General features: G+C 46.0%; 1 protein-coding gene and 1 pseudogene across 1 annotated transcript; both read right to left on the reverse strand.

The window, feature by feature from the left end:
* Positions 1–7,362: 7,362 nt before the first annotated feature.
* On the reverse strand, positions 7,363–11,055 carry GPR25 (G protein-coupled receptor 25). Its single transcript, XM_016935344.4, has one exon. It carries the CDS (start codon positions 9,156–9,158, stop codon positions 8,073–8,075), a length of 1,086 nt encoding a protein of 361 aa, XP_016790833.1. The 5' UTR covers positions 9,159–11,055; the 3' UTR covers positions 7,363–8,072.
* A 6,871-nt stretch (positions 11,056–17,926) lies between these two features.
* Positions 17,927–18,495, reverse strand: LOC129135784 (large ribosomal subunit protein eL34-like; annotated as a pseudogene).
* Positions 18,496–21,505: the final 3,010 nt, after the last annotated feature.

Below are 21,505 nucleotides of genomic sequence, written 5' to 3' on the forward strand. Positions count from 1 at the left end.
AATGCTTAATATGTGCCAGATAGTCATAGTCAACACATTTCACCCTCTTACAAACTCTGTGACTTAAGAAGTATCATCTCCTCCTCCTGTGATCTGAGGGGGATCCCGAGGGGAAAAGTAAGTGAGTAACATACCCAAGATCTCAAAGACAGTAAGAAGCAGAGCTGGAACTTGAACCCAGCTAGTGGCACTGGAGTTTGTGCCCTGAACGTCTATATATGGTTACTAACAAGAACTTACACTCATTAGTATGCTCTTTTTTTTTCTTTTTTTTTTTTTTTTGAGACAGAGTCTCGCTCTGTCGCCCAGGCTGGAGTTCAGTGGCTTGATCTCAGCTCACTGCAAACTCCACCTCCTGGGTTCACACCATTCTCCTGCCTCAGCCTCCCGAGTAGCTGGGACTACAGGCGCCTGCCACCACACCCGGCTAATTTTTTGTATTTTTTTAGTAGAGACGGGGTTTTACCATGTTAGCCTGGATGGTCTCGATCTCCTGACCTTGTGGTCTGCCCGCCTCAGCCTCCCAAAGTGCTGGGATTACAGGCATGAGCCACCGCACCTGGCCTAGTGTGCTCTATTTCTTTTCAAAGTGCATTTTCCACAAGTCCACAGCTACTGCTTTTGAGGAGGTTTCAATCTTTTGAAGGAGAACATAACAGGCGAGAGAATCACACAGGGTGGTGAGGGGGAAGAACCCAAAAGAGGGTGATGGATGCAGGGGAATTTTTTCAGTTTGAAACAGACACTCAAAATTAGTCCCAAATTAGATAGAAATGATGTTTGTTATGGTATATTTACAAAAGCAGAGGCTCCTGAGCAACATAAATGTCTAATCATGGAAGAATGGTTAGTTATACTGTGGTCTATACACTGAATGACGCCTTTAAAAATGACAACTATGAAATCTATATAGTGGCACAGGAAAATGTTTATAATATGTTCTGCAAAATAATAAAGCTGGACACGACACGATCTCAGCAATGTAAAATGTGACCATGTGGAGAAGGGTTAAGAGGATGGGCAAAAATGAAAATTATTGCAATTAGGGTGCAGGATCTTGAGTTAGTTAACTCTTGATATTATATTTTCTCTCTTTATGATAATAATAATTTTAGAAATTGAAACCTGAGAAGGCTCGACACGGTGGCTCACACCCGTAATCCCAGCACTTTGGGAGGCCAAGATGGGAGGATAGCTTGAGCCCCGGAGTTTGAGACCAGCCTGGGCAAGATGGACAGACCCCATCTCTACAAAACAAATTTTTAAATAATTAGCCAGGAGTGATGGTGTGTGTGCCTGTGGTCCCAGCTACTTGGGCTGAGGCAGGAGGATGGCTTAAGCCTGGGATTTCGAGGCTGCAGTGAGCTATGATTGTGCCACTGCACTCCAGCCTGGGCAACAAAGCAAGACCCCATTTCTTAGAAAAAGAAAAGAAAGGAAAAAGAAACCTACGAAGATTTGGGACAATTGGCTATATAAAGAATAAGACTTTGCCTACAAAGAAACGGAATTCAGAGTGCCCTGTGACCTTCCTTATCCTGCCACTCTGTGTTTGTGGGACCCAGAATAAGAGCAGCCCATGGCACAACCTGCTTGCTTTAGGTGGTTCAGAAGCAGAGATGATGAATAGAAAGAAATGGTTGCATGCACAGCATGAAGACAGTCATTTTCAGAGCAGGGCAGCAATTAATCACCCCTTGTCTAGCACATCTCCCTGAGGCAAACCACAGCCTCCACCCAGACACTGGCAGCTGTTGTCTGAGGTCCATCGAAGCCCATCGAAGCCCTGCCCGTCTTTCCCCAGATCTCTCATTCACTGCTGGGACTACCAGGCAACCCTGGGGTTTGTGGGTTTCTCCCCAGTCCTGCCCCTATCACCCCTGGGAAGAGCCCCATTTCTCTCTCAATCCAATGCCCCAACAATTTACTGTCCATGTCCATAGGACAGGGATTCTGATTTTTTTGAGAACAAAAGCGGGGTAATTTCCATGCTGGGCAACAGCCTTGACTCTGGCACACTTGGTTTAGTACCAATTAGTGAGAAACAGGGTTAGCGGGCACTAGAAAACTGGTGGAAGTTGGAAGGTGGGTTGAGCTGTGGCCCATGAAGCCACAATTTTCAGTCCTGCCCTGTGTGTGTGATCCTGGCAAGTCAACTGAGCTCTTGGAGTTCTAACTCTCCTATCTAATATGGGGATAATAACACAGGTTCTTTAGGCAAGATACTTTGGGAAAGTTATATTAACTCTCCAGAACTCATTTTTTTTAATCTGTAGAATAGAAACAATAATATTATATACCCCATAAAGTTATTGTGAGGATTAATAATATTATATAAATATATATATAAAGTAAGAACTTTAGCTCAGAGCCTCTCAACTGCGCTCGGTAAATATTAGCTACTATCTTGACACCTACTTCAGAGGGATATTGTAATGAGATATTATGTATAAAAGGTTTTTGTCTTTGAAATAATATAACAAGATAGTAAATATTTTCTTTTTAAGTTGGGCAGACACCAAACTGACAAATTTTTTTTTGTTTTGTCTTTTTTTTTTTTTTCAGGCAGAGTTATGCTCTTGTTGCCCAGGCTGGAGTGCAGTGGTGTGATCTCAGCTCACTGCAACCTCCGCCTCCCCGCCTCAAGCAATTCTCCTGCCTCAGCCTCCCAAGTAGCTGGGATTACAGGTGCCCGACACCACACCTCGCTAATTGTTTTGTATTTTTAGTAGAGTCGGGGTTTCACCATGTTGGCCAGGCTGATCTTGTACTCCTGGCCTCAGGTGATCTGCCCGCCTTGGCCTCCCAAAGTGCTGGGATTACAGGCATGAGCCACTGCACCTGGCCATTTTTAATTTTTTTAGAGACAGAGTCTCACTATGATGCCCAGACCAGTCTCGAACTGCTGGGCTCAAGCGATCTTCCCACCTCGGCCTCCCAAAGTGCTAGGATTACAGATGTGAGCTACCCATGCCCAGACTGCTTTTAAAAAATTTGCAGCTGGGTGTGGTGGCTCATGCCTGTAATACCAACACTTTGGGAAACCGAGGTGGGCGGATCACTTGAGCTCAGGAGTTTGAGACCAGCCTGGCCAACATGGTGAAACTCTGTCTCTACTAAAAATACAAAAATTAGCTGGACATGGTGGTGCGTGCCTGTAATCCCAGCTACTTGGAAGGCTGAGGCAGGAGAATTGCTTGAACCCAGGAGGCGGAGGTTGAAGTGAGCCGAGATCGTGTCACTGCACTCCAGCCTGGGTGACAGAGTGAGACTCTGTCTCAAAAAAAGAATTTTTTTTCAATATGCTACACAGGTATAAGTGGTGATTATTACCTTAAGTGACTCCCATTTCTGGCCCTCAGTCTCCTCATTCTCAGAATGGACAAAATGAGCTTTTGTCCTTAAAGCACTGTGATGGATGTAAATATGAATCTCAGGCAGTGCCCACTTTCATGGAAGATGTACTTACACACTCAATAAATACTTTTTGATTTTCATGATGATGAAGAGGAGGGGTGATTTCACATCATTGCTTTCTCCTTTCCTCTCACATCCCAAGCATTTCCTGGTCTTTTCATCATTTGCACCTTTTGCCCCATCATTTGGGGGTGATGGGATAAGTATGTCTTGTGGCCACTCGGCCCAGGTAGGACAGGGAGTTAGCCCCAGTAAGCTCTAACAAGCAAGACGTACTCACAAGTGTCCAGAGTCCTCACTCTGCCTTCAGAGTGGTGTGGGGCTGAGTCATATCACCAAGTGCCACCCCTGGAGCTCTGCCATTCTGCTGAACTCCCCAAATCACTCATCAACCCAAGTGCCCTGGGTTCCCACACTGTGCCCCAAGAAAGCACCCAAGGGGTTGAGAGAGGTGAGGAGGAAGCCCAGAATTAGTCACAAGAAGCAAATCAGAATCACACACAGCCGGTGTGCCCAGCCTTAGCCTAGATGCTGACCTTTTGAAAACCCAGAGTGGCTCCACCCCATCTCCTCTCCATGGCTACAAGGATGGGGACGGAGTAGCCCGGCCTGGAACAAGCTAATCCTGAGGGTATGTTGTCTAAAACTCCTGCAGTATGTTTGTCTAAAACACCACAGCTTACAAAGTACTTTCAATATTATTTCCTTTGATCTGTGAGGCAGCCTGAGGAGATATTATCATCTTCATCCTTTAGATGAAGAAAGTGAGGCTCGAGAAAGCTAAGCGAGGTGGCCAAGGACAGGCAGCTTGTTATGAGCTCCAGTGCTCTGGTAGCTTCGTTGCTATTTGTTAACTGCCCTTTAAAAGAAGCTTATAGGGGCCAGGCATGGTGGCTCACGCCTGTAATCTCAGCACTTTGGGTGGCTAAGGTGGGTGGATCACCTAAGGTCAGGAGTTCAAGACCAGCCTGGCCAACATGGTGAAACCCCGACTCTACTAAAAATACAAAAAAATTGGCGGGAGCCTGTAATCCCAGCTACTTGGGAGGCTGAGGCAGGAGAATTGTTTGAACCAGGGAGGAGGAGGTTGCAGTGAGCCGAGATCCCATCATTGTACTCCAGCCTGGGTGACAGAGCATGACTCTGTCTCAAAAAAAAAAAAAAAAAAAAAAAAGAAGCTTATAAACCCAGGCACAGTGGTTCATGCCTGTAATCCTAGCAAACCCTGGGAGGCCAAGGTTGGGGGATCACTTGAGGCCAGGAGGTGGAGGCTGCAGCAAGCTATGATTGCACGGGAAGACTCTGTCTCTTTAAAAAAAAAAAAAAAAAAAGGCTCATAGAACATTTAAAAGTAAAGAAATGGAGGGGAAAAAGGATCTAAAATCCACTTACTCTAACACAATCATACACAATCATTATCATTAATGATTATTGTATTTCTTCCTAGCCTTTTTTTGCAAGTCCTTTAATAAACCATAGCTGTTACACATAAAATGCAATAGCCTTCCTTTTACTCTTCACATTCTATGACATTATTTCATATCATGACATGGTACTGATGATCATTCATTCAACAGGTAGTTAGTGAGTGCCTGAGATGTGCAGGCATGTTCCAGGCACTGGGAACACAGCCTTGAACCAACAGACAAAACCGTCTGCATGCATGGAGCTCGCATCCTGACAGGAGGGACAAGCAAGAAGCAAAGAAAGAAATCGACAGCATTCCATTAGTTAGCACCTAGAGAAAAGAGATATACCTATAGTGTTCAAAACTTGAGCTATGAGAAATAAAACAGCAAAAGATCGTTTTTATCAAAAGGACTATGAAGCATGTTATGTTTTACTTAACAAAACCAGTGCTAACCATGTTACATCCTCCAGACTTGAAGTGTGTGGGTGTGTTTAACAGATACAATTTTACCTTTTTTTCCCTTTTAAGTTATCTGTCAACATTTTTCAATCTCTCTTTAAAGAACATCTTAAATTTGCATAATAGTCATTCATCTTAATAAAAACATTACACTATTGTTGGACATTAAAGTTGTTTCCTTTCAGGTTTAACTCTTTAAAAACTTCTATAACTCAGCCGCAGGGTGCAGTGCCTCACGCCTGTAGTCCCAGCACTTCGGGAGGCCGAGGCAGGTGGATCACGAGGTCAAGAGATTGAGACCATTCTGGCTAACATGGTGAAACCCCATTTCTACTAAGAATACAAAAAATTAGCCGGGCGTGGTGGTGCACACCTGTATTCCCAGCTACTTGGGAGGCTGAGGCAGGAGAATCGCTTGAACCCAGGAGGTGGAGGTTGCAGTGAGCCGAGATCATACCACTGCACTCCAGCCTGGGCGACAGAGCAAGACCCCATCTCAAAAAAACAAAAAACAAAAACAAAACAAAAAAACTTCTATAACTCAGTGCAGAATCGTTTAAATTTAGTACTGTTGCATTAGAAGAGAGTGGCCGAAGCAAAACTACAGGGTCGAAGGGTATAAACATTTTAAATAAACAGGATATGAAAAGTTCTAAAGCTCTTGATGAAGATTGACAATTGCTTTCTAAAGGAATCTACTCCCACCAGCCACGTATGCGGGAATGCTCATTTAACCGTTCCTCGATGAATCTGAACCTCATCTTCCCCAGTGGGAGATGGGAGCTCACTGATCCTCTTTCATTTTTGTCTGAATTTAAGTGAAAATTTCCAAAGGACACAAGGTAGACCAGTTCCGTGATCTACTCAAACAAAGGGCGGAAACTGTCTCTCCACATTGCAGAGTTCTACAGCAGGAGGGGAATGCTGAGTTTCAATAGCTACTGCAGGAGGGGAGACGAAAACCCACCAGGGCATGGAGAAGCCTTCTTTCTTCCTGTCTGTTTTCAGGGAACTCAACTAGTCAGTAAGTCAGAAGCAGCAACTTGGCAGGGGTGGAGGTGGGGGCTCAGTCCCAATAGCCTAGAAAAGTGCCTCCTCTGTACTCTGAGATCTTGTCACACACAAACCCAGATGAGAATCAGCTTCCCTTCCCTGAAAATTCTGGGGTCTCAGCCCCATGAAAAAATAATTTCTTGCCACGGAGAGCAATAGTGAGGATAGGAAGGGCCAAGACTTAACTGAACTCTCAAACACCGAAGTGCCTGAAATGTGTCCTGCTGACAGAGATGACCTCACAGGCTGCAAGGCTTGCCTCTCTTGGAGTATGTGGGAGGAACATGCAGAGATGCACTTTTTGGCAGGCTGACCTAGGAGAGCCGATGTTCAATCCAAGCAGCTCCAAATGCTGAAGAGAATACAGGGGTATTTGATGGGGGGAGGGGATGGATAGCCTGCGACAGAATGCCAGCCTTCAGACCCAACCTAGCGCTGAGGTGCTGATCTGCATGCACACCCACCCGTTCCCCCAGAGCTTGCAACATCAAGACTGGCCTGTGGGGATCTGGCTAGGATGTGCACTGACTGAAATGTCTTTAGGCCAAATCCTCTTAAATCAAAAGTATAAACAGTGAATTTCCAAACCCTACAGAAACCTCAAAGGAGAAATGACAGAGTCAGAAAATGGCTAATCCCCAAAGTTTGTACTGGAAGGTCTGAAAAAAGATAGAAAAGAAAAGGAGGGGGGGCCTGGTATATATTTGAAAATCCAAAATGACACATCTTCTCTTGGAAGTGACACTCGGCTGGCAGATGCCCTTACATAAATATATTTTCTTTCGGTAATTTTCAAAATGTGAAATGTCCTTAAAAATAAGAATAAATGACTTGCTTCCTCCTGTGGGATTACTGCACCTGCAGAGTGCAGCCAGCTCTCATGCTCCCAGACACCACCCCAAATCCTCATCATCCTGAGATCAACCTCAACTACTGTGTTGAGTTTTGTCTCACCCAGTGTACGACCCGCCTCCTGATATGCATTTCACTCCCACTGCTCAAGCAAAGACGGTTGTCAAGACAGGGCTAGCAAGAGTGTTTATTGAGAAAGATGAATTCACAGAGATTTTGAGGTTCCTGGCTGAGTGATGGAGACCTCAAAAAACGCCTGGTGAGCGATTTCAGGACCTTCTGTCCAGAGGGAAAGACCAGAACAACTTCCAGGTGAGTCCTGCCGCTTCACAGGGGGAGAAGTGTCACCAGATTCAATGCAAGGGTTTTGTGAGTGAGAAGGGCAGGGGGTCTGACTTGGAGAAGGTATTTCTCTGAAAGCAACGGCTATTGTGGGAGACGGGAGAAAGCACAGCCAGAAATCAGAATGGCATTTGGGGGTCTGGGTTAGATATTCTGGTGGGTTCTCTTTCCGATGGGACAGAGAAGGAAACCCACTTCCCTTCTGTCTACTTGGTGAATCTGCGGGTCTCCGAGTTGCTGTCTGCTACATCTCATAGCACCTATCTTGGACTGGACAAAATTAGCTCAGGTACCCTGCAGGCTGAGAGGGAACAGCTAGTCACAGGAGCCTGGTTTAGGCGAGTTCAATTGCTCTGAGGTTCCGGGGAAACTGATGGAGGAGGCCTTGGGAGTCCAGGCAGCGCGCGAGGAAATGCGATGCCGGCCCGAGCAGCTTGCTGCCGCCAGAACAGGCGCGTCTGGGGAGCTCAGTCCCCTCCGGGACCTCTCGCCTCCTCTCGGTGCTCCGCTGCCGCCCACCTCCAGCGGCCCGGGGCAGCTACCAGGAGGCCGAGGCAGTGTTCGCGGCCTGGGCCCGGCAACGGAACACGGAACTGTCGTCCCTGGAGAGCGAGGAGGCCGAGCTGATCCTTCGCGCCAGGCGGCCGGTGCGCCCGCAGGCCCCGTCCAGCGCCCGGGCTCGGAATGAGCGGTCCAGCAGGAGGTAGATGAGCGGGTTGGCGCAGCTGTTGACGAAGGCCAGGCAGGTGGCAATGGTGAGGCCCCAGCGCAGCGTCAGCAGCAGGGGGCACGGCAGCGGCAGCGCCCCCAGACGCGCCAGGTGGAAGACGGCCCGCAGGGCGCTGAAGGGCAGCCAGGAGCCCACAAACGTGCTCTCGATGGCGAAGATGATGCGCAGCGAGTTCCTCCGGGCCCGACCCACGTGCGGCGGCCGGCGCAGGCGGCGCGAGATGCGGCAGTAGCAGAAGAGGGTGACGACCAGGGGCAGCACGAAGGTCAGCAGCAGCAGCAGCAGGCTGAGGCCCTGGAAGGCGTGGGAGGGCTCCTCGCCGCACTGGCTGTCCTGGCCCCCAGGCAGGGGCTGCAACCCCCGGTAGACCAGGGAGGGCAGGCCGGCCAGCAGCGCCACGGCCCAGACGCCGCAGCACGAGGCCAGCGCGCAGCGCGGGGTGCGCAGGGGCCTCGCCTCGAGCAGCTTCACCACGGCCAGGTAGCGGTCCACGCTCATGCCCGCCAGCAGCAGCGCGCCCGCGCAGCGCGTGCCCGCCAGCGCGAAGCTGCTGAGCTTGCAGAGGCCATCGCCGAACGGCCAGCGGCCGCCTAGCGCCGCCGCCGCGGCCCACAGCGGCAGCGTGAGCACGAAGCCCAGGTCAGCTGCCGCCAGGTGCAGCACGAAGGTATCCACCAGCCGCCGCGGGCCCCGCCGCCCGGCCAGCAGCCACACCACAAAGGCGTTGCCCAGCAGGCCCACGGCGAAGGCCGCCAGGTAGAGCGCGGGGATGTAGACGTAGCCGTAGGGCAGGTCCCCGGCCGGACACAGCTCCAGCTCCTCCAGGCCGTCCAACCCCGAGTAGTCCCAGGGCGCTGACCCCGGGCTGGGGCTCCAGGGCTCTGTGGGGGCCATGGCCTGGCTATGAGGCCTGCGCGGAGTGCAGCCCTGGGCGCAGGCGGCAGCAGCTCTGAGCAGGAGGGGGTTTGCTCTTCACGCCCGGCCCTGCACCTCCCTTCCTGCCACCCAAGCCGGAGGCAAATGGGTGGGCAGGAAAGAGGGGAGGGAGGAGGGGATGGGGTGGGAGGGGCAGGCTCCTGTGAGAGAGATGGTGGCCTCCGATTTGGGGCTGACCCGAGGGGTAAGGGCAGGGACAGGCAAAAGGGGCTTCACATCTAAATCTTGGGAGGAAAAGTCTTCAGGGCTGGAAGACCTGCCCGGCCTCCCAGTAGGAGCGTGGCCCATTCCTCTATTAGTTGCTCAGTTTCTTTGTTCGTGAAATCGGGATACTTGCCCCACTGTCTCAGGGTCGCGTTGCAAGAGGTGGTGGGTGCCCGAGAGCCCTAATCTCTTCTCAGCCTCCACTTCACCCCTTCCCACCTGCACCCACCGGCTGCTGTTTTCTCTGTTTTAGAGGTGAGAAGACAGAGCCCCGGGATTTTATGAGTATGGGGCCTAAGGCACACCCCACCCCAAATCCACCTGTTCCCTAGGAAAGACTCCACTGCCGGGACACAGCAGATCTGGGTGGGTGGGGGAGCCCGCCCTGGGCAGTCAAGCAGTTGTTAGCGTCCTGAGATGTGGGGCTCATGTCTTCACCCTATGAGTGGCTTCTCTGACCCAGTCAGGTCCTCATGAAGCCACGCGAAAGGGTTTTAAGGCAGCGAGGAAGGGGTGTAGTCAGATCATCCTGCTGGAAAGGGGTGAAACCTGGGATTCACATCTGCCTCTTCCCTGTCTTCTCCTATCCTAAAAAACCTGTCAAGCCAGACACAGATGTAAGCTCAGTTCAAAAGATGACACCTAATGAAACACCAGATTAGTTGTCCTAAATTATGAGTCAGGAGCTTGGAGGCAGCAAGATCCCTTCTGAACTGAGAAACTGAGAGTAAGGGGAGGATTCATAAAGACGAGAGGGAATGAAGTCTGATCCTGAGGAGGCAGTGGGACCTAAGGAGGAGAGGATGGGTGAGGGAAATCTTGCTCTTTCTCCTGAAGGAGGCATGCAGCCACTTACATCTGAATTCTTCTTAGCAGATATCCCTTCCACAAGATATTGTGGTGGAACTGATGTCACAGTGCCCTCTGAGTCTGTCCCCAGTGTTCCCAGGTATGAGTGGCTGATGTGCCGGGCAACCTGGTGTGGAAAATTTGAGGTGGATTATCAATTTTGTTCGATTAAGACTTGTTAACAATGAACTCCTCCATGAAGCAGGCACTGTTTCAGGCCCTGCAAGAGATGCCGTTCTTGGCCTTTGCAGTTTGTTGCATAGGCAGGAGAGATGGTTACATAAGCAGAATCTTATGTAATCTTATGCAGGGGCCAAATTGTAGTAAATGTTAAAAACCAAGCCCTCTTAGGGTTTAGTGGAGGGGGAGTGATTATTTTTGACGGGAGGGCTGAATCAGAAAAGGCCTTCGAGGAGATGACACTTGAGATCAGTCCCAGGAAGGAGCTGAAAGTCAAATAAGAGCAGCAGAAAAGAGAAGAAAGGGTCAGACTTGGAGGAGGGAGTAAAGGGAACAAGTATACCAAAATGAGTAGGAATGTGGGCTTTTCAGGGGACAAGCAGTCTGCCAGAGCCCAGGGTAGGAAGGTGGGGGCAGGAGATGAAGCAGGAAAGGATCATGAGGGGATTTGGATTTCAATCTATAGGTCATGGGGAGCCAGGAGGCATCAATCTGTGTTTTGAAAAGATCGCTGGCAGAACTATGGAGAAGGGAGAGGCTCAAGCCAGGGAGACCCCATAGTAGGTTGTAATTATTTGTGTCTGAAATAGATCATGAGCAGTGGGGACAGAAATTGGAGGGTATATTCAAAAGATAATTGTAACATCATAGGTCTCACAAAGAGGAGTCAAAAATAAGCCTGGGGTTTCTCTGCTTAGGGACTATATGGACGCTGTCCCCTTAACTGCCAAGAACACAGAGAGGCACATGTGTGTATGTGTTCAGTTTGATGTTGACGTGGGGTCATGAAATAATTTATCATCTAACCAGGATGTTTCTGAGAGTGAAAGGGGCACTATCAGAATTAACCTGGGCCGTAAACCAGGACTATTTTGGGCAAACTGGGACATAAGGTCACCCTCGCTCAGGGTCCCTCTGGCACACGGAGATCCCCAGGAAGGATTTGGAAAATGGTCTTAGAGGCTGGGCGCAGTGGCTCACATCTAATCCCAGCACTTTGGGAGGCCAAGGTGGGCAGATCACTTCAAGTCAGGAGCTCGAGACCAGCCTGGCCAACATGGTGAAACCCTGTCTCTACTAAAAATGCAAAAATTAGCCAGGCACGGTGGTACGCGCAAGTCCCAGCTACTCAGGAGGCTGAGGTGGGAGAATCGCTTGAACTCAGGAGCAAAGGTTGCAGTGAGCTGAGATCAAGCCACTGCACTCCAGCCTGGGTGAAAGAGCGAGACTCCATCTCAAAAAGAAAATGGTCCTAGAGCTCACAGAGGGTTGGGTATGCAGTGTTTAGGCTGCTCCTGTCAAGAATTTCTCCCACACCAATTACAAGATGGGCAGGGAAGAGAAGAGCCTAGGGAATGAATGGTCTGGACCTTCCCTTCACTGGCATTTCAGCCTCCGGGCTTGGTTTTCCCCTGAAGACCCACCCCAGAGCCGCTTTTCTAATGTCTGAGCATGTGGTTGCTGGTGAGCGGTGCCCACATCCGGGGTGGAGTAGGGGGCTGCAGCCTCCTCCCCTAGAAGGCTAGCAGGGGCAGTGCTTGCCTGCCAGAGCCCAGAGACCATCAGAGACAGACCCAGTGTTGCTGGACTTCACCCCTTCAGGCACACCTCAGTCTGCGGGCTCAGAGAGTGTGAGTGATCCTGAAAGCTAGAGATGAACAGCAGAGAAGCCGCCAGGTGAAAACAAAGAATGGGGCAAGCAGACCAAGAGGGGAATATAGGAAGGGGGTTGAGGGGAAGTAGAAGTAGGTTATTTTAAAAATCACAGAGCTACTTGCTTCCTGGGCCATCATCTCATACCCAAGTCTGTGGCCCAGAGCATATGCTGAATTTTCTCTGCTGAGGCCTGGGTGCTGTCCGTGGGCCTTACTGAACTTGTCTGGATGAGAAGAAAAGCAAAGGTCAGATCCAGGGACACTGCCTTAGGCCCGGTCTCCTGGGGTGCCCAGCCCGGTTTCAGTGACCAAGGCCAACTTCACAAGACTGCTCTTTCACCCTTCAGGAGGACTCCCCACAGGATTACACACAAGTCAACTAATAGAAACACTCACCCTTACAGGCTGGGAATCCTGGCCATGCTCTCTAACAAGTGTGGACAAAGCAGAAGCAGTCTTCCCTCTTCCTCCATCCCACCCCTGGGAGCCTTCTCTAACCTCCATCCCTAAGAGGACTTCCTCTCTCTGCACTGCCGGAGCCAGGGCAACTGTTATGTGGCTCCGTCTTGCCTTGCCCATGGGATTATGAACTTCTCAGGGCGAGGGGGAGCTTCTCTCTACTCATCAGGGTGATTAGCACAAGCCTGAAAACAGAGGAGATACTTTAAATAAATATCCAATGCTTCGGGATAAATTGTTTTCGAGAGTAGGTTTATTTCTGCCCCTTTACAGGTTATATTTAAGTTCTTATAACTTATTTTTTCTAATTTTAATTTTTCTGTACAAAGAATCTTAACATTTTAAGTAAATTGTATTTGCCTTTTTATTTTTAATCATAAAAGCCATCTAATCACATTACAGAATAAAGAAGTAGTCGTCATCTTGGACCTGCTACCCCTACACAACCAAACTTAGCCAGTGAAGGACATTTTCAAAAGTATTTATTTGTAATCTCATTATTTTTAGATTTTCTATTTTTAAATATTCCATTTCAGATATTCTTCACATTTTTTACACAGGTGTTTCAAAGTCATATCTGTAATTAGAGTGTACACAGTATTCTCAATTAATATCATATAAATCCACATGAGTCTATGTTGCTTAATTTTCTAAACCCTTAAATATGGATATTTAGGATGTTTCTAGTATTTTTAACTGTTATAGAAATTTGTAATGAATAATTGCACTTATGACTTTTTTATACTTTTTATAACATAAATTCTCTTGTATGTTATAAATACATATATTTATATACATATAAATATGTACAAATATAACATATTTATATAAATATGTATAAATATAACATTTATATAAATATGTTATAAAACACATTATAAATACAAATTTTGTAACAAAGGCAATGAAAATTTTTATTGCTTGATACAAATGTTTACAGTGATTAGCAGTTTAGAATGTCACTGGCATTGTATGAGAGTATAAGGTTCAACACAGTCTTCTTAGAGATGTTCATCAGTAACATATATTTTCCATTGTAATAGGCAGTGAGGTAAAATGGTACCTCATTTCAATTTGCACTTGTTTATAAATAAGATGGAAAATCTATTTATTTCCTAAGTGAACCATTCTAATCATGTCCTTCACATATTTATTATAATCTATGTATTTCTTATTAATTTGTACAAACTATATATTTAGGATGAGTCATGATTTATTCCACTTGATTCAAATATTTTTCCAAATTCTTTTCTTAGCTATTATTTATGTTAGTTTGACATTGTCATATAGTCAAATTTGTTGCTATTCGCAATTTGAGTTTAGAATGTTACTTTCTCTTTGACAATGTAAGAAGATTCAGTCTGTCATTAAAAAATAATTTTCATTCGTATTTTAAAATTTACCTGGTGTGTAATCGATGTTTTCATATTTCTATCCAGCTTTCCTAACATCATTTATTAAATTTAAAATATATATTTTTAAAACCTTGCTCTGTGTTGTGACATAGAATTTATTATATGCATTTCTTTTTTTTATTATATGCATTTCTTCTTCTTCTTCTTTTTTTTTTTTAATAGACAGGGGCTTGCTCTTTGCCCAGGCTGCAGTGTAGCCCAGTGCGATCATAGCTCACCGCAGCCTCAAATTCTTCAGCTCAGGCAATCCTCCTGCATCAGCCTCCTGAGAAGCTGGGACCACAGGTGCACAGCACCATGCCTGGCTAATGTTACTTTTTACCTTTTGTAGAGACACAGTTTCATTATATTGCCCAGGCTGATCTCAAATTCCTGGCTTCAAGCGATCCTCTCACCTTGGCCTCCCAAAATGCTGGGATTACAAGTGTGAGCCACTGTGCCCGGCCAATATCAATTTCTTATATGTCATTTTGTCTGTTTCTGATCAGTGAACACGCAGATCAGATTATTAGTGGTCAGAGTCCAGGTTAAATGTCAGCTTTATAACTTGATAGCTGTGTGATCTTGGGCTCCAGTTTCCACATCTTAAAATAGGCATGATAGTGTCTACCCGATAGGGGTGTTGTGAAGATCAAATGAGGCACCCTTTGTGGAAGGTGCTGCTCATGCTGGGTCGGAGCTCATGAGCTCACTCCGTTCCCTGGCTGGCAGCATCGTGAAGAATGGCTCTAGTTTCTGGTGGTCCTGCTGCTAGACTCAGCGGCTTGCGCTGCTTCTCCTACCCTCCAGGTCACAGTGCTTTCTTTCCACATAGTGGGTGGTAAGTAAATGTTTTGGGGATTGGATTGGGAATCTATAAAGAGAGACTCCCAAGATTTGACTCTTCAAGATTTGACCACCACAGTGTCTGGTGCCTGGTATTATCCTAATGGTGATTTCTACAAGGTGACAGTCTGGATGCTGCAGAGAAACTGCTGACAGGACCCAAGCACAGACAGGTGGCCTTATGCCAAGTCAGTTGCGGATGACGGAGAGGTTAACAGTAACTTGAGTCCTGAGTGTGAGGAAAATCTTGCAAAGCCACATCTCTTTGTTTTTACAACCTCTCTCGATAAACACTGAACTGGGAATGGGGAGTCCTCTATTTTATTCACTATTACTGACTGGCTACCAAGATGAGGTTTCCCATAGACCGCATAGCCCTGAGGCCGTGTGTGTGTGTTGGTGGGGGGGGGGGGTGGGTGGCGGGGAGGGTGGTAGGGACAGGGTATTAGAGGACAGAAGACAGTAATAGCTCTTGCCCCTACCCTGCACCCTCAACATCTAAGGGAGGGCTGGCACACAGCAGATGAGGAGCCCCACCCTGGATGCCAGAGGCCCTGCAGAATGTTTGTTTCAGATGTTCATTTACTTCAGAAACTTTCAGGTACTAAATACGGGGTAGCTGGGAAAGGGCATCATCTGAGTTAGACATGAGACTCGGCTTCAGCCCACACTGCTAAGGAGATGACTCAATGTGAAAGCCTTGTGGCCTGCAGCTGTGTGATTGTCCCAGGGCCCCCCATCTACCCCGGACATCATTGATGCCTCTTAGGGGACATGGGGGAGGGGGTCAGGGAAGGGAGGGGAGGCTGGAGGAGAAGAGTGTAGCTTTCAAGGAAAGTGAGACTCCTTTCTTCCACTGCAGGTTCTTGTAGCTCGAACGTTTTTTAAAGGTAAAAAAAAACCCATCAGAAACTTAAAAGACAAGCAATAGGGACATCCCCAATATAAAAATGGCCCCAGAATTTGTTTGGAAAGAAAGTAACGTTTTCTCTTTGTAGCAATTATTCTGCCCACAGGAGCTTCTAACCTATGATTTGCCATTACTTTTCAGTGATTTCACAGAGAGTTAGTGTAAATTTCCAAGTATTTGCAGGAGGAATTTGGCAGCATTCCCTTGGCATTGGTAGAGGGTCCCTCTACAGTGCTGTGATCCTGCTACTGATCAGTGAAGCCAATTCTTTTTTTTTTTTTTTGAGATGGAGTCCTGCTCTGTCACCCAGGCTAGGGTGCAGTGGTGCAATCTCGGCTCATTGCAGCCTCTGCCTCCTGGGTTCGAGTGATTCTCCTGCATCAGCCTCCTGAATAGCTGGGATTAGAGGCGTGCAACACCATGCCCAGCTAGTTTTTGTATTTTTAGTAGAGACAAGGCTTCACCATGCTGGCCAGACTGGTCTTGAACTCCTGACCTCAAGTGATCTGTCCACCTCAGCCTCCCAAAGTGCTGGGATTATAGGCGTGAGCCACCGCGCCCGGGCCAAAACCAATTCTTAATATCACATTTGATTCCAGTTGACTTTGTAAACAGCCCCTTCTTACTGTGGGGCAAGCACTGTTATTGGGTAATGTAACAGATACAAAGAATGTGACATGGTGCATCCTTACAGGAAGCTTACACATTATTGGAGATTAGCTATAATGTACAAATAACTTTGATATAAGGCAGGTTGTGATATCCTGACTTCTATCAAGATTGGAGCAGGTCAGCTTTTCTGAAGAAAAGGTCTGTGTATAGGAGCCGCCTGAAAAACAGGATCAAGACCTTTAGTGGTTCCAAGCACTGAACAGATTACCATCACCTCAACACCCCACCCCCATCCTCCCCGCAATTCAAAATAAAAACAATGTTGAACTTTTAAGATAAGTCTAAGAAAGTTAGATTTTGCAAGACACTTTGGAGGGTGAAATCGAATTAGGGTAAGACCACTTGAAGGTTCTTGCAGTTAGGCATAAGCTTTTGGTGCCTGGACTTGAAGCTGGTGGCAGCAGGGATGAGGAGCAGTTTCAAAGTAAAAATATTTGATAGGATTTGGTGGCTGTCTGTGCATGAGGCTGTCTTCTGTGTTAGACAAGGGATAAGACCTTTCAGTCTTGGTGGCTGGCTTTCAGGAAGGAGAGTTGCTTTTATAAGGAAGTTGTAAAATCAGGTTGACTTTTGGTTTTTAAACAGATTGAGTTGAGGATGACTTTGGAACTCCCAGGTGAAAATGTTGAGATGGCAGTTAGATGCATGAGTGGGCCCAGAGGAAGCTTTCAGGGCTGGAGATGTAGATTCTGAATGGAGGTGTCAGTCAAAGCTGATATTGAAGCCCTTCTTGGAAAGAGTGGAGACAGCAGAACATGAATAACTGAGCCTTGAGACTGGCCCATAATTTGTGAGAGGAGCTGGAGAGAGGTAAAAGGGAACAGTACATCATTGTGTCACGGTGACCAATAGTTCAGATTTTCAAGCTGCACCTGGGTCCTTTGAAATGGCATGAACCAGGGGGAGTCAGAGCAGAAAAGCCAACTTTGGGTTTGTATTTTGGGGGCAAAAATATCTGTAATAAGAAATTAAGGGTGACCTAGAAGAAATCAGAACACGTTTTGAATTTGATTTTGAATTTTGGGCCAGGACTGCATAGTCCTCCCTTCATGTATTCATTTGACGAATATTTATTGAATACCGATTGTGTTGAGACTATAAGGATAAAGAATCCAAGCACAAAGTCATTTCGTAATGTATACAAAAATATCTGTACTTAGCCTCTGGCTAAGAAAGAGGATGCAGTTTAGTTAGTTTTGTTCTCATCATAAATGAGGACCTCAAGGCCCTATCAACAGAACTGATGTCTCTGCAATTCAAAATTCACTATTTATTTATTTTTTTAGAGATGGAGTCTCGCTCTGTTGCCCAGGCTGGAGTGCAGCAGAGCGATCTCAGCTCGCTGCAAGCTCCGCCTCCTGGGTTGACGCCATTCTTCTGCCTCAGCCTCCTGAGTAGCTAGGACTACAGGAGCCCGCCACCACACCCGGCTAAAGTTTTGTATTTTTAGTAGAGACGGGGTTTCACCGTGTTAACCAGGATGGTCTCGATCTCCTGACCTCGTGATCTGCCCGCCTCAGCCTCCCAAAGTGCTGGGATTACAGGCGTGAGCCACAGCGCCCGGCAAAATTCAGTATTTAAAGAATTAATGTGGTATCCTGTTGGCTGACAACGTAAGATAGTCTTTTTTTTTTTCCATACAGCAAGTCTTTTCATTTTTATTACTCAAAAAAGCTTCATTTTTTATTTAGCTTTCTGACTCTGCTTGTGCCTTCAACACTTTCACAACGATTTTCTGCTCCTTGATAAGGAAAGCACGCTTGATCCTGTCACAAACACATTTAGCACACATGGATCCACCATAGGCCCTGCTGACATGTTTCTTTGTTTTGGACAACCTCATAAGAACTTTAGGTCTTACAGCACAAACCCTTCAAAGTCTGCCTGGGCACACGCCACACGCAGATTTTGATGCTTTCCCAACCTTCTTGGTATATAGGTAAACAATTCTATTACCAGGGGTTCGGGACCGCGTAGTTTTGTTAGAGGCTGTATTGTAGGAAAGCCTATGACAGTATGTCAAATGCTGGACCATTCTGAGTGCCTGTAGACAAGTTCCCCAGGAAGAGCAGTCTTAAGTTCTTTATAGAGTTAGTTTTAGTAGAGTTAGTACTCTATAAAGTACATGAATTCTCTTGATGGACAAGAGGCTCTTACTGTTGACAAGACAAGGGCACATCTGTCCTTTACTTTCGGTTCCATACCTCTAATACAGCACACGGTACATCCGTTGTTTGTAAAGGTCTAATGGCATCCACTTCAAGAGTTCCTTGATGGAAGAGAACTTACCTTTGTGACCTACCTAGCCCCTTTCATCTAATAACTGTTTCCTAGATAATTCTGATCAACCTATTATCAGAATTTGTTTTCACCACTTTTGCAATTTCTCCATTCTCTCATCTTTATGAATCTAGATATTAAACAGCAGGTGAGCGTAACAGTCTGATTTTAGCTGTTGTGTTGATGATGGTTAACAGTCTTGGGCAAGAAAACAAAATCCACTTTAACCACAAGTTCTGAGTTTTCTACCAATGGTGAATACATTATTAACTAGTAACAGCTGTGAGCCTTATTCTTATTCCACAACATGTACAACGCAGTGGGAAACTGTACCATATGGCACAGTAAGGGGATTTGAAACCAGAAGGCTTAGGTGCCACTTGTAATGCTGTCACTTACTAGCTTTGAGTCCCTGGGACAGCTACTAACCTTTTAAAGCCTCATCTTCCTCATCTGTAGAATGGAGATGTAAATGCTCACCTCCTCCCAGGCAGCAGTAAGTTAAAAGAGAAAGCAAAGCAAAGAATCTTTTAAATTATAAAGCAATTTTTTTTTTTTGAGACTGAGTCTCACTCTGTCACCCAGGTTGAAGTGCAGCAGCGCGATCTCGGGTTGAGAGCCACATTTCCTTTTCTACATAAACACACAAACCCTGAAGTATGAATAATAGGGTCGGCCAGGAATCACAGCAGCTGAATGTAACTGTGAAGTAGAGGTGCTGTAGACGATACTTGCCACCTGTGTTGGATGCCTCTAACGCCTACTGAAGGCTGAATCACAGGTTCAATCACCTAAAACAACAGGTTGGGGTTAAGAAGAATCAAATGCATTAGTAGCCTAAGGTACCATGGTGGCTTTGCTTAATGTGTCAAAAAAAAAAAAAAAAAAAAAAAACCTTAGTGGGTCTTAAAACATTTCTTAATTTGCTTTTCACCTCTTCGATGGAAAGTAATAATTGCCCCCTATTTTCCTGACATAAATAAGCCACTGTAGATGGAATAAAGTTATCTGATTTTAGCTGTTGTTGTGACACATATCACTACAGTGATTTAAACACATGTACAAAACTAATCTTTGTTGTCTAAGCATGTGGCCTTGAGTTGCTAGAAGACCTACATGCCCACAGGGGCAAAAAGGAAGTGACTGAAACTAGATTCTAGATCTCCTTATTTGAAGAGCAACTCTGACATACCAATCTGTGTACTTCCCCCACCCCCATCAAATTAGGCAAAATCATTAATATCTCATTTGTTTCTTTTGAGAAGATACCTATTTCTTAAGCATCTATATACTTCTAAGGGACGACAGAATTTCACACTCATTTTATAGATGTGTTTCTCCAATAGCCAATTCCTAGGTCATAACATTACAGCTACATTTCCTTTGCTGAATTTTATTATCATCTTTCTGTGTAGACAGATCATGAAATAAAGGTGTTTGTTCCTATTCACTACAGAATATTTTCCTCTGCCCTAGTTAAGAAGTATCAATTTCAGTCATAAGGCAACACATTCTTATTGTGTGGGGGCTCTAGGGTTTGTGTACACTTTTTTTTTTTTTTTTTTTTTTGAGACACAGCCTCACTCTGTCACCCAGGCTGGAGTGCAGAGGCGCGATCTTGGCTCACAGCAACCTCCGCCTCCTGGGTTCAAGCAATTTTTCTGCCTCATGTTCCTGAGTACCTGGGATTACAGGCATCTGCCACCATGCCTGGCTAATTTTTATTTTTTAGTAGAGACAGGGTTTCGCCGTGTTGGCCAGGCTGGTCTCAAAACTCCTGACCTCAAGTGATCTGCCTGCCTTGGCCTCCCGAAGTGCTGGGATTATAGGCATGAGCCACCACCATACCTGGCATGGTGTACATTTTTCTAATGTTGCCTGGGTCTTAGGGTTAATTTTTTTTTTTTTTTTTTTGAGACAGAGTCTCGCTCTGTCGCCCAGGCTGGAGTGCAGTGGCGCAATCTCGGCTCACTGCAAGCTCTGCCTCCCGGGTTCATGCCATTCTCCTGTCTCAGCCTCCCAAGTAGCTGCGACTACAGGTGCCTGCTACCAGGCCTGGCTAATTTTTTTTGTATTTTTAGTAGAGATGGGGTTTCACCATGTTAGCCAGGATGGTCTCGATCCCCTGACCTCGTGATCCGCCCACCTCGGCCTCCCAAAGTGCTGGGATTACAGGCGTGAGCCACCGCGCCCGGCCGGGTTAAATATTTTTATTTCTGAAAATTAAAGTACTGGAAATATTGTGGAAGTATAGCTGTGTTCTGAAGTTACAGAACCTATCAAAAAGGTCCCAAGCTAGAAAACCACATTTATGTCTACTAACCAGATATTTCTTCAGGTATATAATTAGGCATGAAGATTATTTTATAGTTTTGTTATCAGATCTCTTTTTTCTTAAAAAACACCTTTTTCTTTGCTCTGTTCTGAGTAAGTAGAATCAGCAAAATCAAAGTGAAACTTACAAAATAATGGTCAAGAACTAGCTTCTCATGGCTACTCCAGATCAGTGAGTTCACTGGCCATTCAGTTTCAAAGACATAGAGCACTAGTTCTGGTACAATATAACTATCAATTCACCAAAAGATAGTGAATTAGTATGAGCAAGATTAACGTAAGATAAGCACATTTATAAATCATACTATGTAGACCGTCTGTGCTAAGCATAGAAAGTTACAGACTTTTTAACATTGCCCTAAGTTAGTATTTTTAAAAGGCTAATTATTTCAAGTTGCCTGTTATGAATATTCAAGTTATTAAATTTAAACATAGGTTAGGGGATAGAAAAACTGTATGAGTTATCTCAAGTTCAAATAATTTTACCAAAAACTACATTTTATTCAAGAAACAGAAAAGGAG

This window comes from Pan troglodytes, chromosome 1 (assembly GCF_028858775.2).
Source record: "Pan troglodytes isolate AG18354 chromosome 1, NHGRI_mPanTro3-v2.0_pri, whole genome shotgun sequence".
NCBI classification, from domain to species: domain Eukaryota; kingdom Metazoa; phylum Chordata; class Mammalia; order Primates; family Hominidae; genus Pan; species Pan troglodytes.

Bases quoted from the DNA above. Each gene is read 5' to 3' on its own strand.
- GPR25 (XM_016935344.4), bottom strand. From the start codon at position 9,158: ATGGCCCCCACAGAGCCCTGGAGCCCCAGCCCGGGGTCAGCGCCCTGG.